Here is a 22,476-nt window from a genome sequence, read left to right on the forward strand (position 1 = left end):
AAGGTGTTCCCATTGGGCAAATATGGGGCAATTTGAGCTCCAAAATAAATGCTAGTAACATATGAAAATCCATCGAATTAAAAGAGGAAACCATGAGTCTACATTTATAAAATAAATGAATACATTAAAAGTTTAATGAGGAAGGAGATATTTATATATTGTCAAAGTATCTCTCCAAATACTCATTAACCAATGGCACCAGAAGATGAGAGGATGGCGCAAAAACACCAAGCAGGGTTCCGCACTGCTGTACACAGGGTCAGTAGGAGTTGGACTCAACTGGACAGCACTAACAACAAAGCTGGCATTCCATCATCAAAAGTGTCAAGGTCATCAAGTTAAGAAAAGACTGAGAAACTATTCAAGATAAAAAGAGACCAAAAAAAAACCAAAAAAACAAAAAGACGGCTAAATGCAATAGGTAACTGAATGGGATCCATTTGCTAAAGGATACTATTGGATCAACTGCTGAAACTTGAATGGGGTCTTAGGATTAGACGGTAGGAATATGTCAGTGTTAATTCCCTGATTCTGATTATTATATTATGGTTATGTAGGATGTCCTTTATGTAAGTGCTATGAAGCATCATGTTGGCAACTTATTCTCAAATAGTTCAAAAGAAAAAAATTATACTATATTTGCAACTTTTCTGTAAGGGCGAGATACTTTCAAAATTATAAAAAAAACACTTTTAATCTGAAAGCTAATGAAAGTATAACATATCAAAACTTGCTGGTTATAGTCAAAGCTTCTTTAAAGGGAAATTTATAGGCTAAAATGCATAATTAGAAAAGAAAAATAACACAATAAATGTTATCTATCTCAAGAACTTAGAAACAGAACAGCAAATTAAATTTTTTAAAAAGTAGGCAAAAATATAGATAATTGCAGTAACAATTACATTTTTAAAAACTAAATAGAGATAACCAAAAGAGGCAAAAGTTGATTCTTTGAAAAGACTAGTAAACCTGACAAATTTCTATCAAGATGGATCATGGGGGGAAAAAAAGAAAAAATACAAGTAATCAATATCAGAAAGTAAAAAGCGGGGCATCATTACAGATCCTACTTTAATTAAATTTCACATAACTTGAGTATATTATAAGCAACTTTACACCAATAAATTTGAGAATTTGGGTGAAATTCCTTGAAAAATAGAGGATACAAAATTGACAGAAGAGGAAATTAAAATCCAGAGTAGACATATATGTAAGAAAGAAATTGAATCTGAAATTAAAACATCCTACAAAGAAACAGCCAGGCTCAGAATGCTTTAGCAGCAAAATCTCCCAAACACTTAACTAAGACATAAGATCAATTTTTCACCTATTCTTTCAGAGAACAGAAAAAGAGGAAATACTTTCAAACACATTTAATGGGGTCTGCCCTATCCCTACAACAAAATCTGACAAGTTTATGCCAAGGAAGAAAATTTATAGGTCAATATCACTCACAACATAATGCAAAATTCTAATAAATATCAGCAAAGCATAGCAAGCAATATATTTAAAAGATAATATATCAAGAATCAGTTGGATTACTCCAGAAATATATTTGTTTTAATACTGAAAATCAAGCATGTAATTCACTACATTAACAAAATAAAGAAAAATCATATAATATCTCATAGATGCAAATACATGAAAATTTTACCCCTAGGATCAGGAACAAGACAAGGATGCCTCCTATCAACACTTTTATTCAACACTCTATAAGATGTACTTGTCTTCACAATAAATATCATGATTAGAAAGATAAAATTAAAACATGTGCGAATCACTATAGTTTATGAAGAAAAATTTTTAAATCCACAAACTATTATTAGTAAATAAATTGAGCAAGGTCACTTCAGAGTTATTATCCAAAAAATAAACAGATATTTTATATACTATAATAATAAATAGAAATGAGAAATGAGTTACATTAGCATCAAAAAATATGAAATCACTAGGGGTAAATACAGTAAAAGTTGTATAAGATCCTTTCCATAAAATTATAAAATATTATTCAGAGAAACTAAAGAAAACATAAATAAATAAGTATCCATATCATGGATTATAAGGCATGCTATTTTACATTTCCATTCTCTCAAATTGATCTACGACTTCAATGTAATCTCAAACCTCATAATGTGTGTGTGTAAATAGACAAATTCTAAAATTTCTATGGAGATGTAAAAAGCTAAGAATATCTTAGAACAGGGTTCAGAAAACTACGGCCCATGAGCCAAATCTGGCCTGCCTCCTGTTTTATTAATTAAGGTTCAGTGGGGCATAGCCATAATCAACCATTCGTGTATTGTCTATGGCTGCCTTCACACTACAATAGAGACCATAGGGACTGCCAAGCCTAAAATACTTACCCCTAACCCCTATTTACATCTGGTCCTTTAGGGGAAAAAAATGCTGACTCCCTAGTCAAGCCTAGAAAATCTTGAAGAAAAAGAAAAAGCTACAAAATGCTCACAACAAGTTATTAAGACAGAGTAATAGGACACAATAGAAGCCTGAAGGCAGCGCTCACATCTACAGTCATTCTATGGCCAAGGTGATAGGATTGCACAGAAGAGAAAGAAAATCTCTTCAATAAATGCTCCTGGGTCAATTAGATACCATATGGAATCAAAGCAAACTTCCCCTTAAGCCATATTAAAAAAATCAATCCCAGGGGAATTACGGGTCTAAATAAGAAAGTTAAAACAATAAAACTTCTAGAACATAATTTTGGGAACATCATCATGGCCTTCAGATGACAAAGATTCCTTAAACAGAACAAAAGCACAGATCATAAAGGAATAAATTGCTATGTTGACCTAAATTAAAATTAAGAACTTCTATTCACCAAAATATATGGTTCAGAGAATAAAAAACCATGCTACATGGGGCCGGCCCCATGGCTGAATGGTTAAGTTAGCATGCTATGCTTCGACAGCCGAGGGTTTCGCTGGTTTGGATCCTGGGCACGGAGATGGCACCACTCATCAAGCCATGCTGAGGCGGCGTACCACATGCCAAAACTAGAAGGACCCACAATTAAAAATATACAACTATGTACCAGGGAGCTTTGGGGAGAAAAAAAGAGGAAAAATAAAATATTTTTAAAAAGCCATGCTACAAAAGGGAAGAAGATATTTGCAAGACATGTAAACAACAAAACTCCTGTCCTGAAGATATAAATAACTCCTGAAAGTCTATAAAAAAAAAATAGGTGGGACATCTGAACATAACACTTCATAAGAGGATAGCCCAATGGCCATGAGACCTACCAAAGGCTGCTCAGCTACACTACTCACCAGGAAGTTAAAATGCAAACAAGAAATCTTTACACTAACCAGAATGGAAATATTAAAAAGACTGACAACACAAAGAACTGGCAAGAATGGACTGCGAGGAGAAGGAAAATTCTGGAAAATAATTTGGCAGTATCTACTAAAGATTAAAATATGCATACCCTGTGGCTCAGAAATTTTACTGCCACATGTACAGACAACAATAATATATAATTATAAGATCTAAAAGACATGTACAAGAATGTTCTAATCAGTTAATCATAACATTCAACAAGTGGAAACAACCCAAAAGTCCATCCAGAGTAGAATGGATAAATAAATTGGGGTATATTCATAAAATAGAAAACCAGATAGCAACAAATATGAACTGTTGCCATATGCATGGATGGATCCCACAAGCATAATTTTGAGTGTAAGAAACTAGACACAAATAAATATATACACATGATTCTATTTATATAAGGCTTAAAAATAGGCAAAGTTACTCTATAGCACTAGAAGTCAGGATGGCAGTTTAATTTGGGAGGAAAGGGCACAATCAGAATTCCCGGATGCTAGTAATGTTCTATTTCTTGATCTGGATGGTGGTTACACGGATGTGTTCACATCTAACAAATTCATTGTGCTGTATGATTTGTATCCTTTGTTTGGGTGTGTTTCATTTGAATTAAAAGGTATATATGAAAAACATAGAAATACAGCCATAAAAAAGAAGAAAATTAGGCCATTTACAACATGAATGAATCTTGAGGGCATTATGCTAGCGAAATAAGTCAGTCAGAGAAAGACAAATACTCTATGATCTGACATATGTGGAATCTAAGAAAACTACTCATAGAAACAGAACAGATTGGTGGTTGCCTGGGGTGGGAAGTGGGAGAAATGGGTGATCAAAGGATAAAAACTTCCAGTTCTAAGATAAAGGCAAGTTCTAGGAATGTAATGTACAGCATAGTGACTATAGTTAAAAATACTATATTGTATATTTGAACATATTTTAAAAGTTCTCATCACAAAAAAGTTATATATGAATATAATATATATGTATATACAAATAAAGCTATGTGAGGTGATGGGTGTGTTCAACAGCCTTATTATAGTAATCATTTTGCAATATATAAATATATAAAATCACTATGTTGTACACAAGCTCATATAATGTTATATGTCAATTATATGTCAACAAAGCTGAAAAAAATAAAAAATAAATAAAACAGAACAGGAAAAAATAATTCGAGAGACCAAAATTATTCTGGATTTGTTTCTCAACTAAGAATGAGCAAAGTTCTGTTGAAAGTGTGATTTTTGTTCAATCAGTCACAAAATATTGATAGAGCTAATGGACTTCAACTTAGCTTTATAAACTAGGAGCAACTTACATTAAGCCACCACTTCTAATTATCTATGACCAGGAATATTTGCAAAACTATTTTATGCCCTTTTCTAAACAGAAAAACTTCGAGGCCAACCTGCAGTTCTCTTTCCAAAACTGGGATGGCTCACATTGGGAATCAAATGAATGTAGACAGTATTTTCTTTAGAGATACACAACATTATTTGTGCTAAAACAGTAATGCCTTAGGACTGACTATACCCTCCATAGACTACATTAGTTTTACGAAGGTCTTTCAACCACATGCCACACGTCTGTTCATCAAACGTCTTCTGTTACAATCCCCTCAGTCAGTCGCAGTGGGGAAGTCACAATACATACAGGGAGAATCCTTCGAATGTCTACTAGAGGCATACAATCTCTACTGAGTGAATGCTCAGCAGTTTACTGCAATTAAAATCTTTTTTAAAAAAGAGAAAAGAAAACCAAACAAACAAAAATGTTCAGGTGCTCTGCAGCAGGAAGCCAATAGTGAAGACGGTCAATAGCCATGCAGCACCCTCAAGGTTTGGCAACAGTGATCGCCTACAGACTGTGGGAGCTCCCTCTTTCCTGCATCAATAACTTAGGATGCTCCACTCTAATATTTCTATAGAACAAAAAGGAGAGATTGAAATGAGTATCTTCTAAGCTTTAAGAGATAAACAGCATGTTTTCAATGGATGCTGTAATTCAATCTCCAAAATACGTAAACTTACAATAAAGAGCAGCCAAATAAGCAGTGAGCTCTTATAACTAGGTAGCAGCCCACACAAATGTTCTCGTATGAAAAATGCAATCTTTGTACCAAGTGATCTAAAGGGATTCTTCCAACTCATAACTTCTGAAACCATGATAGTTAAATGTGTGCACGTATTCGAGGGTATCCTCAAATTCATCCTTTCAACAAATAATAATTGAGCACCTTCTAAGAACAAAGCCCTATCCTAAATGCTGTGGTGCAGGAGCTTGACTTTTAAGGAGCACTGAGTTAGGAAGTGAAGCTAAGACATAAGAAAATAAATTCACAAAAATGTCCTCAATGGGGGCCAGCCCTGCGGCCTAGTGATTAAGTTCAGCGTGCTCTGCTTTGGCAGCCCAGGTTCGGTTCCCGGGCACAGACCTACACCACTCATTGGCAGCCATGCTGTGGCAGTGACCCACATACAAAATAGAGGAACAATGGCACAGATGTTAGCTCAGGGCAAATCTTCCACAAGCAAAAAAAGGAAGATTGGCAACAGATGTTAGCTCAGGGTTAATCTTCCTCAGCAAAAAAAAAAAAAAGTCAATGTTTGTTGAATGACACAAAGTAGAAGGTGACAGGACCATAAGAAAGATATAGAAGTTATGAGCTCTTAAAGATGCATGGAGCAAATTCTAGTTGCAAAAGTTAGACAAGACAAGCAGGTAAATTAATATTTAAGCTGAGCCGTGAAAAATTTTCTCACTCTTTCTGAATATGTGTGTATATGTTTATATATTATACATATATTATTCAGTATGGAGATGAATAAATGTTAAAATACCTCAATGTCAATGGAATGGTGCAGAAGCAGAAACAATGTCAAACTATAGGAATCAGCATTTGGCAATAGATTTGCCTCCAAACTATGATCACTGCAGATTATAAACAACTTCAGCTTGCTTGCTTTCATCATACACTGACTTAGGGAATCTAGAATCAACTCTATAATTTTAAGTGTTTAAAAGTAATTCACAAAATAGATCACCCATGGATAACTAAAATTTAACTCAAAGAAGTTAATTGCAACATTTTCAGAACCTCTCAACGTCAAGTGTGCATCCTGAGGGATCTTACTTTGCTATTTCCACTTGCCACTAAGAGGTTTTCATATTTTCATAATTTGTAGCACTTAAGTATCATTTCTAGCTCCAAAATCATTATGCACTGAAATATCATTTTAGTTTTAAAAGATCAATTACTTCAAGAGTTTTTGATAATTTGGAATCATTAGATGGAATTTATTGAAGCTATGCAGGTAATTCTAATAGTGTGAGATATAATTTTAAAATTGTAGATTTCAACTACAGATTAATTTTAAATAATGTTTCTATCCCTTTATTTGGAGCATTTGTTCCAACATATTTGAAGCTCTTTTTTTATTCTTTCTCACTCTGCAAAACTATTTCATCCTAGAACATAAAATTATATGGCTAGTTACTACATACTGTGACAGAATGCATCTAAATTCAAATACAAACACAACCACTATATTATTGACATAGTGTTCATAGCTAAATTAGTAAATTGATTGTATAGACACACTGAAGTTGCTGGTAAAATTCTCCAACTACATGTATGTTCCTTGAGGTAGAAATAGTGTCTATTTTAAAATTGTATCCACCTCTGTATCTACATAATAGTCACTCAATAAATATAAGTCCAATTAATAAATGGGTATATATATTTAAAATTATTAATAAAGTATCTATAATATTGTTTCACTTGTCTGATTCCAAATATCCTGAGAGTAACTGTCAGAGTGGTTTTTGCTATTATCTTATAAAAAAGTGTTCAATACGTAAAGACAACTGGAAGAATTGATAAAATTACTAGAAAACTCTTGTGAACTCTATAGCATCATAAAATAACACACCTGAAGGAAATTAGAGCCAATCAAGTCCAAATTCTTTCCTGATGAATCAGTCCAGCTCGCGTTTATAAATTCCAGTGGCAGGGCATCCACTATAGTTCCAACACACAATTCTAAGAAACCCATTCTGCTGTGAGATACACTAAGTGTCAGAAAGGATTCCTCATAATGGATTATATAATGCCTCTTTGTCTCTCCATCCTTTAGGCCAAACTTTGTTTCCTCCTTCTTTGTCTCAACTTCAAGTAAGTGTACCCCCATTTCTAAGTGAAAATACTTTAAAAGTTTGAAGACAATTATTATGACTATTCAAAATCTTTGCATTTTTCAAATTAAACATTCCTTTACTCATATGGCATCGCTTCTATCCCTTTCTTCAAGATGGTAGCCCTCCTTAAATACACACTTGGCATTTTGATGGTCTCAAATTGAAAAGCAACCCTCCAGATTTGCTCCCACCAGACTAACATACAACAATATTTGATTGAATCACATGAAATTGCCAACATTTAGCCATTTTTGACCTGCAAAAATGACAATTACATATAGCTCAACATAATAGCATTATCTTCCTTGATGTGAGCACTGCACATCCATCAAGGCATGCTCAAATTGCATTATCTTTTTAGCAGCTGTGTAACACCACAGCTTCATATTAGGTTTGGGGCCAAGTAAATCCCATAGGTCATTTTCCCATCAACTGCTGGGCTTAGGCAATGAATTTTACAGAATTTTATAATGCAGGAATTTACTTACCTGCTACTTACTAGTTTTGTTATCCTTAGAAGAGTTTTTTAATCTCCTAGACTCCCAATGAATCCTTAGTCATACATGCTTACTATGTGCCAGACACTGTTATCAATGGTTCACATTTAATCCTCACAACCACCATATGAGCTAGAATCATTACCATCATTCCCCACATTACAGATAAGGAAAGAGAGACACTGAGAAGTCAAGTGTTCTCCCTTAGCCACTACATCTTACTGGCTCTCAAAAATAAGGAAACTGTCTTTCTCAAATGGTTGTGTGGGGATTTAAATATATATATATAGTGTGTTTCATATTTTTACCCCTTTCCTTTATCCAGGAAGTTTAATTACCTGCTAAACATAATGGATTTTAGCTCCAAAATGCTTGTCTCTGGCATCTGGCACTTCCTTTCTATTCTTCCAGATCATTCTCTAACTCTCAACACTTTTAATTCTTTTGAAACACCATCTATGGAAATTGCCTCTTAACTGGTATCTCTCTTTCTTCATCTATTTGCTTCTACCCACTCAACATAATTCTGGATCCTATTTCTCATCACTTTCTCAATTTCTACTTTGTTTTTCTTCCCTCTTACTAATACTGTCTACTCCTTCAAAGAGGAAAAATAAACAAGTAAAATATTGTTTTCTGTTTTATTTTAATATTATGTCATTTTCCCTAAATAGTAGGTCTCCTCTTCCTGTTTGTCCTTCATTCAGACAAGCTTAGGAAAGTAAGAACAAAGCCCCAAGGATCAATTTATAGAACTTATTTCCATTAATAAAACCAGGCTGTGAAGCTTGAGATAAGCATTCTGCAGAGCAAGGTGGTGTAATAGCATGGGCTCTGAAGCCAGATGGCCTGCGTTGAAATCCCCACTCTGTTATTTACGACTGTGTAACTTAGGTCAAGTCACTTAAGCTTTCTGTGCTTCAGTTTCCTCAAGTGTCCAATGAGGATCATAATAGCAGCTACCTCTTAAGTTTGTTGTGCAACCTAAATCAGTCAATATAACTAAAGGGCTCAGAACAGTCAGTCATCGTTATTATGAAGACCTTGTAATTAAGTAAGAAATTGATATCTTGCTGCTTAGGCAACAGGAAAGCCTCATCATGAGCGATTTGCAATGGCCCAGATGCCTAGTCCTGTACCTTATGGATACTTATCTCAGTTCCTTTATTGGTGGCTCAAGTAATGTTATTTTCTGAGCACTCCTGGTAAATGCTCAGCCCCATCTAGCCTGACACCTAAAGTCAGTCAGCAGTTCCACTGGATCGTCCTAAGACTTTGAGAAAGGGAACTCTAGAGTGAATGACAAGAGACAGCATGTCTTTTAGGAAAATAACCAAAGGAATAATTAGAGAGGAAAAAGAGAGCGGAAGGGCAAGGATTTGGAGGGGAGAACGTTGTAATAGGGAAGACAAAAGATAACATGGGTCTGAATAAAGGAGATGGCTCACCTGAAATTTTTTCATTTTAATGAAAGAGAATTCATAACACCGGATAACTGATTAAATGAGGAAGGTGTGGGAGAGAAAATCAAGGATGGAAGCAGAAATTGCAGTTTGATATTTTGGCTGGTGATGTTATTAGCCATATTTGTAGCAAAGAAGCAGCAGACATGGGGTAAGGATAATGAGTTTACATTTGGATAGGCAGAGTTTGAGATAAATATCAGATAACAACATGGAAATGTGCAGAAGCAGTTAGATTGGAGAAAGTGGGGCTTGGTATCCCACCGACACACTATCAGTAGGGACAATTTTTGAATTGGTTTATTCTCCCAGTTTTGAGAATAAAGTATAATGATCTCTTCTTACCCTCTCTCTCACAACAGAGACACACAGGTAAAATGGCTGACTATAAAGCAATCTGTGGCAACAAATAGCACGAATCTCACTAGGGAAATCTCACCAGAAACGGTAACCTCATTAAAATGATGCACTAGCTTCCTGAGATAACCAGCAACTACAAGTAGAGGGAAATGTCTATTATTTGAATATGCTCCCTTCTTTTCCAGCAACCATCCTTCCATTTGAATGGGGACACAAACTACAAATTAAATTAATGAAAATAACAATTCTGCCTCCTTGCTTTTGCCTCACTAAACAAAGTATATTTGTATTAGAAAACTGAGTTTCTACTTTATTTTCAAATAAATTACTAAGTGGCAAAAAGCAGATGATAGGTGATATCAAGCACCACATTTCAAATCCCTTAAAGGCAGTATTTTATGAAAATCAGCCATTGACCTCTCAAAGTGAGATTAAGTCCAGAGACTTCAATTTCCTAAGGATTGCAACACATTTTACTTACATAATAGATTGCAACACATTAAGTTTACTTTTGACTGAGGAAAGTACAAGTTTCAAGCTGGAATATTCCACAAGAAGGTCATAAATCAGCCAAACATTCAGGATTATTAAAAACAAACACAAAGGTTACTTTCATAAAATGAAAAAAAGAATTCAATCTTCGGGTTGAAAAAGACAACTAAAAACAGCAAAGTATCATCTTCATCAAATACTAACTTATACCATATCTTCCAGCACAGTCATTTTAAAAAAAATTTTAATTCTTACCTCTCTCCACTCTTTATTTCCAACTCCTTGTACATATAAGACACAAACTACAAAAGAAGAAAAAAATAAATACACGTAACTGTCTTTTATAAACATCGGATACAAATGTGTATACAATTTACTTTTCAGCTGTCCAAAAACATCAAAATTAATTCCTAACTTCTAGCCTTACTCTTGCAAGAAAATTGCTAGCAAATCATCAACTGATTAAAATTTTTTGTAAAGAAACAAAAAACAAACTATATCAGATCTTCAGAACTTAATATGCATAGAGCTTGGCACATAAACATATAATAATTCTTTGCTCACGTCTTCATCTCCATTCCACTACAGATGTAGATAAATTTTAAAACTATAGTTTAACACTTTAAAATATTTCAGTATGTTACTCTACATTTCATATTTTCAATTCCCACCCTTAAAATTTGCAACAGGTAAGAAATCCTGTCAACCACAAAAGGAAGTCAAAAAAGGGGAGATTAAGGGTTTGAGGGAAAGATTAAGGGATTAAAAAACGTCCTGACCATTTGTCAAACAAGCCCCAGGAATTTTTAATACCCACCAATTGTAACGCCTTTTCCCCAATGACTACCTCAAGAATTCGTCTAACATCTAACAAAACCTTTCCCCTGTAATTAAACCACATTGGTTCACACACTTTTAGAGATGGAGGACTGCCAGGTGTCGATTTCTAAATAGCACAAGATTTGTAAACACTAGCTGATTTATACATTAATTCTGCTGTTTTCTATTTCAAACTGTTTTTTTCCTTTTACAAGTTACCTCTGATTTTCATTAGCTGTAATTAGGAATCAAAAAATTCAGCTCAGGGGCCAGCTCCGTGGCATAGTGGTTAAGTTCGCACAAGAGTTTCAGCGGCCTAGGTTTTGCGGGTTTGGATTCTGAGCACGGACCTAAATACTGCTCGTCAAGCAATGCTGTGGTAGCATCCTGCATACAAAGCAGAGTAAGACTGGCACAGATGTTAGCTCAAGGCCAATCTTCCTCACTAAAAAAAAAAAAAAATTCAGCTCATACAAGAAGATATTATATATTTCATTCAGTTGTGAATGCCTTTATATACTGCTTTTATTTACCAAAAAAAAGGAAAAGTATTACTCTGTGACTCAATCACTTAAAATTATGGTGCATATGGTTGTCTTTCCAATACAGTTTCTACCACATGGCCATACCACGAGGCTGTCATTTCAAAGTGAACTGTCCTACTTTGGAGTCATCTGGATTTTCACCTTATTCTCAAAGTGCTAACCAAATCCCTCGTTACACCAAGTACTGCCCAGGTAAATAAGAAGGCAGGGCTTGAGACCATCCCCCTTCTTGCTTTCTAGGTTTTAATACAAATATTTAAACAAGAACTACGAGTTTCATACAATTTTTGCTAAATCAAGTAAGATAAGTAGACTGTTTGAAAAAGCAAGTAAAAGATACTTACTTGGATCAGATTTCGAAAATGTGTCTCTGTCGAGAAGATTTCTGTTGAATAGAACACAAAACGTTAGAGGAATATAAGGCCAAAAGATGTATATAAATATATATATAAATGTGTATATATATTATATATGTACTATATATTATATGCATACATATGACTAAACAAAAGTTTGCTAAAGATCTGCTTGTACTTAGTCAAACTGAGTATCACTGGAGTTCGAGAAGCCAGGGGGGCTCATCTGTTGAGCCCAGCACGGTAGTTAGCCGATAACAAGACTCTCCACATTCTAAAGTTAAAATCCCTCTGAGAGAATTAACTGTTTTAGGTTTCCTTTTATCCCTTGACTAATGAGTATATAGATAATCAGAATGTTTCCGGAATTGTGAGTTACTAATGCAAAATTCTTTGGGATTCAGAGCCCACAGTCACATTAGTCCATACAATGACCATCTATTGACATCTGTGTGACATCAACCCTGATGAGTTTTATGTTGCTATTGTAGTTTGGGAATTTAAGATGAAAGTACAGATCTTGTTATACCATTCTTTTCCATAGAAGAAAAGATTAAAAAGGTTTACGAAACCATTATCAGCACCTATTTATTCTTTTTTAGAGCTATTTCCACATCTACAACAGAATAAAAATGGAAAATCAGAAAGTGTGAAAGTCTGGATTCCTCTGATATTGGGGTATCCTGTTACCTTCAGTGACAGTATTACAATCTTATACTTTATGCTCATAACAACAACCCTGAGTAATCAAAAAAAAGTTAATTCTGTATGCTCTGATTAATAAGGCAATTATTGAAAAATTTTCATCTAAAACTAATTTTTTTCCTAACAAGTGACCATTTAAAGCTATATCCTTGTCTGAAAAATTCGGCTATCTAGAATGATGCCTTGAAGGTTCCAAAAGTTAAATCTATACTTCATATTCATCCTCTATTAATTGGTAATAATTTATAATAGCTAAATTACACTTCCATGTTTAACACTTGTTATAAAACTCTCATGTTTAAGCTGTCTTAGTCCTCCGCCAGGACTACTTACTCATGTGTATTTATTTGTACTGCCTTTGGTGTCTGAATGGCCTTCTTTTTCCTTATCAATCTGATATCCTTTCTTATTTCAGGTCCTCAAAAGTTACTGCTTCACTGTACAGTGAGAAATGGAATCACTGTACAGTGAGAAAACAAAAATATAGTCAACAAAACAATGCAACACAGACAAAAAACATGAGATTGTGTCTTGGAATATTCCTAGAAAGAAGAGAAAATTTCAAACATATTTAGATTTGGTATTAAGTCAGATTCAAAGACCACTAGTCAGAAATCAAATTAAAATAATCCTTCTGTCCCCTTAAGCAGACACTATGACTCCAGCAAAGGTTGAAAAACAGTAAATCAAAGCATTTCCACTTGAGAAATTACTTTGATAGATATTTACGAAGGTAGTTCTCCACTTCAGTAGAAATTTCAGCCCTCCCTGTGTCTCCCACTTTTGCTCATAAAGTGTCCTAAAAAAATGTAATTCAATTCTTTCTTTCAGAGGTCATAAAAATCAAAAAGAGATAGTGCAAACCCTTACAGCGTGGTTGGGATTCAAAAACTGTCATATACACATTTAAAAGAAAACAGTGAGATTTCAATGCCTTATTTATCTAAAAAAGACCTACAATCTTTAACCACAAATATAAAATAATGGATTGCTATCAACAATAAAGACAAATATTCTTAATCATAGACTTCACTGGTCACAATGTTTCTTCCAGCAATTATGATCCATAACACATAACGGTAAGGTCAAAAACAAAGAAACAAAAATCTTAGATCCTTTACATGATGAAAAATAAAACTCTTCATAACTTAGTCCTGAAATTTGCAATTTAACTTTCCCATTGCTGTTTGACAATAAATTTCAGTTATATTTTGGTCATATGAATATAATAGAATAGGCTATCTCTGACTAGAATTAATTCCCAAAAGACTACTTTACTCAAACATATATGATTTTAAAAGTTTGGAAAAGGCAAATATTCTTAAATGCTGCATACACTGCAAAAGACAAGTGATTATCACAATGCATCATAAAGTTTAGATTTATGATAGGAATGCAAGATTTTTACCTTCCCAATATCCTATTAGAAACAAAGCACTTTCACATTAAGTAAAATGAGATAGGTATTATTGCAAAGGCCATTTTATAAAAAAAGAAACTAAGCTGAGGCTCAGAGAGATTGAGACAATGAATAAAAGCACACAGCCCAGGACAGAATAATCCAATGGAGTCAACTCTTCTGAATCTGATTTCTCTGTTCTTTACAAAATGCCACACTGTCTGGAGAAGTCCAGAAGGAACAACTTATTTTCCTAAGTGTTGGAAATGTGAAAGGCCTCCCATTTTACCTATTGGTTGAGCCACTAGAGTATAAAAGAAAATGGGTTCCTGTCCATAGACCAATATGAAGAGAGATATTGCATACAGAATAGGACAGGAGGGCAAATCTAACTGCACTTATGCACAGAAAACTATCTTTCTTTTCTGTATGAGGCACTTTAAAAAATACACACACACTCACACATACACACACACACACACACACACACACCTCATCAGCTTTTACACGGGAAAGCTACTCTTGCCTCCATGGGGTTGTCATTTGCTTCAGCCTATTACTCCTAACTGTTATGCCTCTAACTTTATGCCTATAATTTTATAACATGATGCTGGACTTCAAAATCCTGAATGTGTCTTTCTATTCTGTAAATCTAGATGTAGCCAAAACAAGGAAGAGCAAATTCTTGAAAAGAAATTATGGCAAAAATACAGAGTAGGAGTTAGAAAATTTAACTGAAGAAATAACCTAATCTGTGAATTGCCTGAGTTGTTCTAGTAACTACTCATCCTCAAATTCCAATTAATATGCCTGGACTATGGACTTAAAAGAGTACGACTGAAATAGCATCACTAAAGCTGAGATCCATCCAATTAAACTGTAGCCTGCATGAAGAAATATTGGGTTAACGGAAGAGGTATTTCGCATGAAGCCTGAAATAGGAGAGCAGAGAAGCAAGAATTCAATAACGCCTTTCTTGGACCATCCAGGAGAAGGGGTTCCATGAATCTCCCCCTTTACTATTGAACCCTCACAGATATTACTCCCTTGCAATAGAGACTGATGCACCAAGCTACCCTCCCTTGATGACAATGGTCACTTAGCTCCTCTGATAACCCTGCCTGCTCTGATTTTGTGGCCAAGAAGTTACCTTCCAATCTGAAGATAGCTTCCCACAGAGTTATCAGCACTGAAGCACAGAGAGCGGCCAACAAAAATATTACAGTTTTCTTGACCATTATAGTTTTTATTCTCAATTGACATCCCAAGACCCGTACAGAACAGCCAGTTAACCTCTTAAAAGGATGGCTCAGGCTCATCTTTCTCTAACTAGAAAATAGCAATTCTCTTTAAACTTCAGTGCAATTCTGCAAGTATTTTTCAAGCAAATACTCTATTCCCAAGACCTAAGTTGCACACCGAAGATACAATAAATATTGAAGACATGTTCCCTTATTTCAAGAAGCCTGAAATTCACAAGGAAGACAAACTCACAGAAATAAGTAGTAATATTGGATGGTATATAAAATAACTGTTTATTATGGAGAGAAGAAACAATAACCTAAAAACAGAGTCAAATTGATTCAGCTACAACCAAAAAAAAAAAAATCAGGTACAATGGTTAGCTCTTACCCCAAATATTTTTTAAAATATACTAGGAAAAAACAATTTATAGGTGTGTGTATATAATTACAACAATCTAAACGAATGTATATCTTGAAACAAGTACCTTATTTTTAAAACATTCAGGTATCCTTTTCTATTATATATAATGAGGCTTTATCAGTGGAAAATAAGAACTTCTAATAACATGATTAGGTAATGATTTAAGGTAAAAGTGATTTGTAAGTGAGTTGCAGGTCAGCTGCTCTTTCCTGCTTGGTAAATGAAACCACCTGACGAACACTATTCTTCGCTAGCACAGCAAACACTGAATTTTTTTAATCCTTTAAAAGTGAAGTAAATATTACTATCCTACCACAGATGCAATTTGGAAAAGAAAATCTACTTGGTATGCACTGTGAATTTTAAAGTTAACGGTTTCAGAGGAAAGACAATTTTACTATTTGTGACCTTGCAAAGTGCCAATTTAGTAAAACATGCAATATACTTGTAGGGAATAAGTCTTCAGATTGAAGGTATGAAGGGAGTTCCAAAAAGCACTGCTAACTGTGGCTGGCAGAGCTTAGACAACACGGAAGGGGCTCTCCTGCTATATTGGAGTGGAATTGTTCTATTTAATTTTCCATAGGAACAAAAATATACTCTATAAATACAGCCAAACAACGCCTTATCATTTTACAAACATTGTCCAGCATAATCCACATGTAAACAGAGAACCACACTTCTGCACTAAAAGATCTCCCCTGAAAATTGTTCCATGTCTATGAGCAAAATGATTCTGGGTTTAACTAAAATTTAGGAAATTATGAGGGGCCATTCTTTTACCTCTTATTCAGCGTAGTCTCAGGACCACTGACCACCCACAAGGTCTTTGCCAAATATTGCTTAGGCAGCCACAGAACCTAGCACTGGCTTGCACAGAAGCAAGGGCTCAACAAGAATCTGGCGAATAAATGAACAGTTTCAGCATCTAATCAAAAGCGTCTGTTTTCTACACCTTAGGTATGATACGATGTTTTATCATGCAAAGAAGAGTAGAAGAGGAAGGTGGTATTTAGGGCCTTTGCCCTAATAAGTAATCCATTAACTAAAGAAACTGGGCAATGACTGCTTTACTGGAATTGTAAATAAGCTCCATGTCAGTGGGATTTATAAAATATATAAGAAATACACATATGTATTTTTAAATATATATGTATTTAAATGCACAGACACACAAAATAAATATATATATCTAAAAACACACATACACAAAACAGTTTTCAGAGTTTTTTTTAAAAAGACAAGAAAATCAAAACTTTTTTTTTAAGTAACCGAAAGGAAATTGACCCCATCTTTGGAAGTGATTTGAATGCAATATTTAATTCTCTCTGACTCATATATTCATTCTTTATTTTATTCATCAAACAAACATTATCCTCGGAAACTTAGCATACAAATTGAAGAAAAGAATATTTTTCCTGAAACTACAATTCCTATGGCAAGGAAAAACAGATGGAACACAGGCAAAAAGTAAAAGCTGTAGAAATGAAAAGATGAAATATTTTGAAACTGAAGCTTACTGAAAAGTCAAAGTCAGCTAGAATCTAAGATACCACGTAATTCTGAAGGAGAGGGTCACTGGAAAGTACTTAAGATTATGTGGCTTTCAAGAAAATAAGAAAAGACTCTCAGATTTGAAGTTGTGCAAATAAACTAAAAAGTCAGCTCAACAGCTTCCTCTCATAGCCTGACATACAAGTAGAACTTTATCATACATGATACATATTACTCCAAAAAAAGCGAGAATAAAATAAACTTTGCTATTTTTCAGTTTTTGCTGAAATTGGTTTTTTCAAGTATTTATTTAGTAGTACTGTTGAGCTGAAAAGGTCAGTGGTAAAAATACAGTTTCAACCTTTGCATGGATTGAACTTAATTTAGATACTAAAAGAAATTTGAGGGGAAGACAAATAACAATGAAAACTTTTATGTTTCTCCTGAGGAATTCACCAATGATTGATAGTCTTGGAAATTACCTAAAAGGAAAGCTTTTTCAGACATATCCGACATGCCAGATTTGGAAGAACCCATTGGTTTCATGTAATGTAGGGTTAACTCAGGGTGATGCAGGCTTTCAGAAAAAGGTACAGAACTCAACCCTTGATTTCAGCTGGAGAAGCGAAACATTTTTTTTAAAGATTGGCACCTGAGCTAACAACTGTTGCCAATCCTTTGTTTTCGGTTTTTTTCCTGCTTTATCTTCCCAAATCCCTGCCCCGGTACATAGTTGTATATCCTAGTCGCAGGTCCCTCTAGTTGTGGTATGTGGGACGCCGCCTCAACATGGGCTGACAAGCGGTTCCAAGTCCGCGCCCAGGACTCGAACCGGCGAAACCACTCTGCCCTGGAGCTGGCCCAAGAAACATAACATTTATGTTAACAAAAATAGGCAGGATAAACAGAGACGGAGAACAGGACACAAGTCTTAAAAAATTAAAACCCATATACAAAACTAATCTCATTATCTTTTCTCCAGTGTTGTAGCTCCTCTATTTCCTATCTCAGTAAACAGCAACCATGGAAGGCCGAATAATGGTCCCCTAAACATATCAGGTCCTAATTCCTGGAATCTATAAATGTGACCTTACTAGGAAAAAGAGGTCTTTGCAGATATGATTAAATTATGGATCCTGAAATGAGATTTTCCTGGATTATCTAAGTGAACCCTCACTGCAATCACATACATCCTTATAAGAAGAAGGCAGAGGGAGCTTTGACATAAACAGAGGAAACAATATGTGAACAGAGCCCCAAGAGATCTGTAGACTCTGGCCATGAAGACTAAAGTGATGCAGCCACAAGCCAAAGTATGCCCACAGCCACCAGCTGCTGGAAAAGGCAAGGAATAGATGAATTCTCCACTAGAGTTTCCACGGGGAGAGCGGCACTACCAACACCTTGGTTTCAGCCCAGCAACACAGATTCCAGACCTTTTGGCCTCCAGCACTGTGAAAGAATAAATTTCCGGTGTTTCAAGCCACTAAGTTTGTAGCAGTTTGTAACAACAGCCACAGGAAACTAACACAGCAACACTGTCCAAATCACCTTTCTTCCAAGCAAGACCCCGGACCCCAGAGCCATCTTCCCTTTTCCCTCTCCCTAATGCCTTCCCCACTTTGGCTTCTGCTTCCTAGTCTCAACTATCTCCCAGACCTTAGAGCTCTTAACTGGGCTTCCTGCCTCCTGTCTCTCAGTACATTCGTCAAGAGGCCTCCAAGAGAAAAGTTCTCCATAGCAAAACCTGGCCAAACAGCTCCCTTGCGTACAACCCATTGTCCACAGAAACTCCAGACTCCTTAACAGCCCTAAAAACCTGCCACATTCTGACCCCAGCTTTCTCTCCAGCTGCACCTCTATCCATATTCCACGTCACAGACAGCTCCAGACATTTCAGATTTTTTCAGTCTCATAAGCTAATATTGCCTCATATTTCCATACTCACATTTTATCCCTAGCATCCCCTTTTCCTTAAATTTCCTCACCAAACTCATTCCTGCTTGGAAATACAAATTCCTCTTTCAGCCTCCCATTCCTGTGCCCTGGGCAAGTAGAACTGATTATTCCCTCCAGCATGTGCCATAATTTAACTAAGGTGAACCTATGTCACAAATTCTGCACTTACTGTCTATTTACTGAGCTGAGTATCAGCTACTGTGCTGAGACTTTAAGTAAATCATTTCATTTAACCCTTGCCATAATCCTAACAAGCAGCAATTATTATCAGAAACCATTTTCCAGATGACACAATAAAATTCAGAGAGGATAAATAAAGTGGCCAAAGTCACAAGAATAGTAAGTGCTTAAGGTGCATTTCTGTAAATTTGTAATTGATTTTTGATGTTTGTATTGGTCATATTGACTATTTGTCTACATTATTGAAAACAAAATGAAATGAACTGTTATCATTCAGCATCACTTTGGAAGTTCTAGGCAATAAGATATAAAACAAAAATGAGACAGTATTGGAAAGAAAAATTAAATTATCATTACTTGCAGAAGATTTAATTTTGTACATACAAAAAGACAAGAGAATTAACTAATAAAAGCCTTCAAAATTAAAAAAACAATTAAGTAAAGTGATTGAAGGCATGATGAGAACACACAGGTCAATAATTTTATCAACTGTTAATAACTGTCCTATCCAATTTGGACTTTCTGGTAGTCATCTGCTGCCTTGCATTGCTGAAGTGTGTGAGGGCTATGTAGCCCTCTTTCACTATAACCTTGCTGCCAAATGCTAGGTTACCAGGAAAGCAACTCTCAGACCAAATTCTGCCAAAGAAACAAACATTCATTAGTAAGCAGGACCCAAAATAGTCACACAATGTGCTCTATAAGCTTAAAGAAGTTCCAGTCCTCTGTGCTTTCAGGCATTCCGAACAGCACCTTAAGGCAGATATGACAATATTCTGTGGCGAGATTCATCTAGCCTTCTGGTCAAATCAGTCTAGAGAATCCTCTAAACATTCCGTGCCCCGCCTACCCCCAACTCAAGGAGTCCTTAGGCCAAGAGCCCGCCCTAAACGGCATAATCACAGAACTCACTAGGTATGTATGCCCTGTTCACCTGTGCAATATTTCCAGCCAATCTGCATACCTTGTTTTATAACAGCTTTACTCAGATATAATTCCCATACCATAAAATTCACCCTTTTCAAGTGTACACTTGAGTGCTTTATAGTTTATTGACAGAGTTGTGCAACTATCACCACTATCTAATTTTAGAACATTTTCACAGGTGCCCCCCAAAACTCCCTGTTCCCCATTAGCTGTCACTCTCTATTCCACCTCTGCCAGGTCTTGTTAGCCACTAACCTACTTTCTGTCTTCATGTACTCACCTACTCTGGACATTTCAAATCATGGAGCCATACAATATACAGTCTTTTGTGACTAGTTTCTTTCACCTAGCATGACGTTTTTAAGGTTCTTCCATGTTGTAACAAGCATCAGTACTTCATTCCTTTTCATTGCCAGATAATATTCCCTTGCATGGATATACCACATTTTGTTCATTGGATATATATTCGGGCTGTTTCCACTGTTTGGCTGTTATCAATAATGCTACCATGAGCATTTGCATACAGGTTTTTATGTGGACACGTGATTTCATCCCCCTTGGGTGTACACCTAGGAATGGAATTTCTGAGCCACATGGTAACTCTATCTCTAACATTTGGAGGAACTGCCAAACTGTTTCTGAAAGCAGCTGCACCATTTTACATTCCCACCAGCAACACAGGCGAGTCCCAATTTCCCCATATCCTCTCCAGTATTTATTATCGTCTGTCTTATTATAACCATCTAGTGGTGTGATGTGGTCAATCTACATATCTGATCACCATACATTTCACCAGTAAATTAAAAAGTCATTTCTGACATCCAGAGTAATTACAAAACCCTCTGGAGCTGATCAAGGATAAAGATAGTATAACAGTCCAGAGTAGCCACTTCTGGAGTGTGAACTCCCGATTAGACTTCAAATACCACTGCATCACATCCAAGGTGATGTCCTTGATTACCTTGTCCTGATTAGGATACTTCAGGTTTAACTTTACAGTCTAACAAACAGATCTGTACAACACTGTCTCTGCTGAAATATTTTAAAGTAAATTACAGAAAATATAACATCAACCAGAACCAATTAGAAACAAATGGAAGAAAATGTAAGATACTATTTTGAAAATCTTGGCATGAAGAATACTTTCTAAGCTTTATAGAAGGCCCAGAGAAAATATGAACTTATTTGATAATGAATGCATTGGAAACATCAATACAGAAATGATACAGTAATTAAAGTTAAAATATAATTGTTACATAGATGATAGATAATAGATAAAATGTCAGAGTCAGGAACATAGCTGACTCTGGGAAACTAAAACAAGAAGAGAACCACAAAACCCTGGTAAGTCAACAGAGATGACCACCACGAGGCAGTGAGCAGGGCTCCAGGGGGCAGCAGGTAGCAAGACCACATGCCAGGCCCTGTAGCAAAAGGGCATCACTGCAACTTTCCAGCGGCACGTCAACAGTGACAATTTAACAACAGCAGCAAGGGCTCTGTGGAAGCAGAGAAAGGAAGAGGGATTTACCAGCATGGCAGCTGAGATCTTTCGCTTAGAGAGGTGCATTTGAGTTCCTGCTCTCCAGGCAGGTGGCACCAGGCTTGCAGAGAGGAAGCCAGGTTCAGGTATTAATATCTGAAGTGGGCAATCCAAGGAAAAATTGTGTCCACCTTATCTAAGTCATCATAACATGGATATTAGTGGATACACGCCTTGCATACATATCTAAATAAATGCACAGAGAGATATCTAGTTGGTGTGATCTAACACTGGGTGGAATTGGGGTGACTTGTACATTCTCCTTTGTCCTTTCCAATGCTGTTTGGCTTGTTTTTTGTGTGTTTTTACAACAAGCGTGTAGCATTTTTTTTAAATTATAGATTTTTTTAGAGAGCCTCCACTGTCTTCATGATGTGATCCACCGTTGTCCAACTATTTCTGTTGAATGTCATTTTAAAAATAAGATTTCCTTGCTAAGTGACAGGAACTTGCTAAATACTTTGATTTTATATCATACAATCCTCATAGCAACTACAGTATGTGAGAAGGAATTTCCATCCCCA

General features: G+C 35.6%; 1 protein-coding gene across 1 annotated transcript in view; it reads right to left on the minus strand.

Moving 5' to 3' along the window:
* The window catches only part of CPNE8 (copine 8), a 209,546-nt gene that overhangs the window by 170,742 nt on the left and 16,328 nt on the right, over positions 1-22,476 (minus strand). Inside the window, exons 2-3 of the mRNA XM_014868145.3 lie at positions 12,069-12,109; positions 10,616-10,662 (exon numbers count right to left, since the gene is read on the minus strand). Of these exons, the coding sequence (XP_014723631.1) occupies positions 10,616-10,662; positions 12,069-12,109 (88 nt within the window). The remainder of the gene's footprint in view (positions 1-10,615; positions 10,663-12,068; positions 12,110-22,476) is intronic.

The sequence above is a fragment of the Equus asinus genome, chromosome 22, assembly GCF_041296235.1.
Source record: "Equus asinus isolate D_3611 breed Donkey chromosome 22, EquAss-T2T_v2, whole genome shotgun sequence".
Classification (NCBI taxonomy): domain Eukaryota; kingdom Metazoa; phylum Chordata; class Mammalia; order Perissodactyla; family Equidae; genus Equus; species Equus asinus.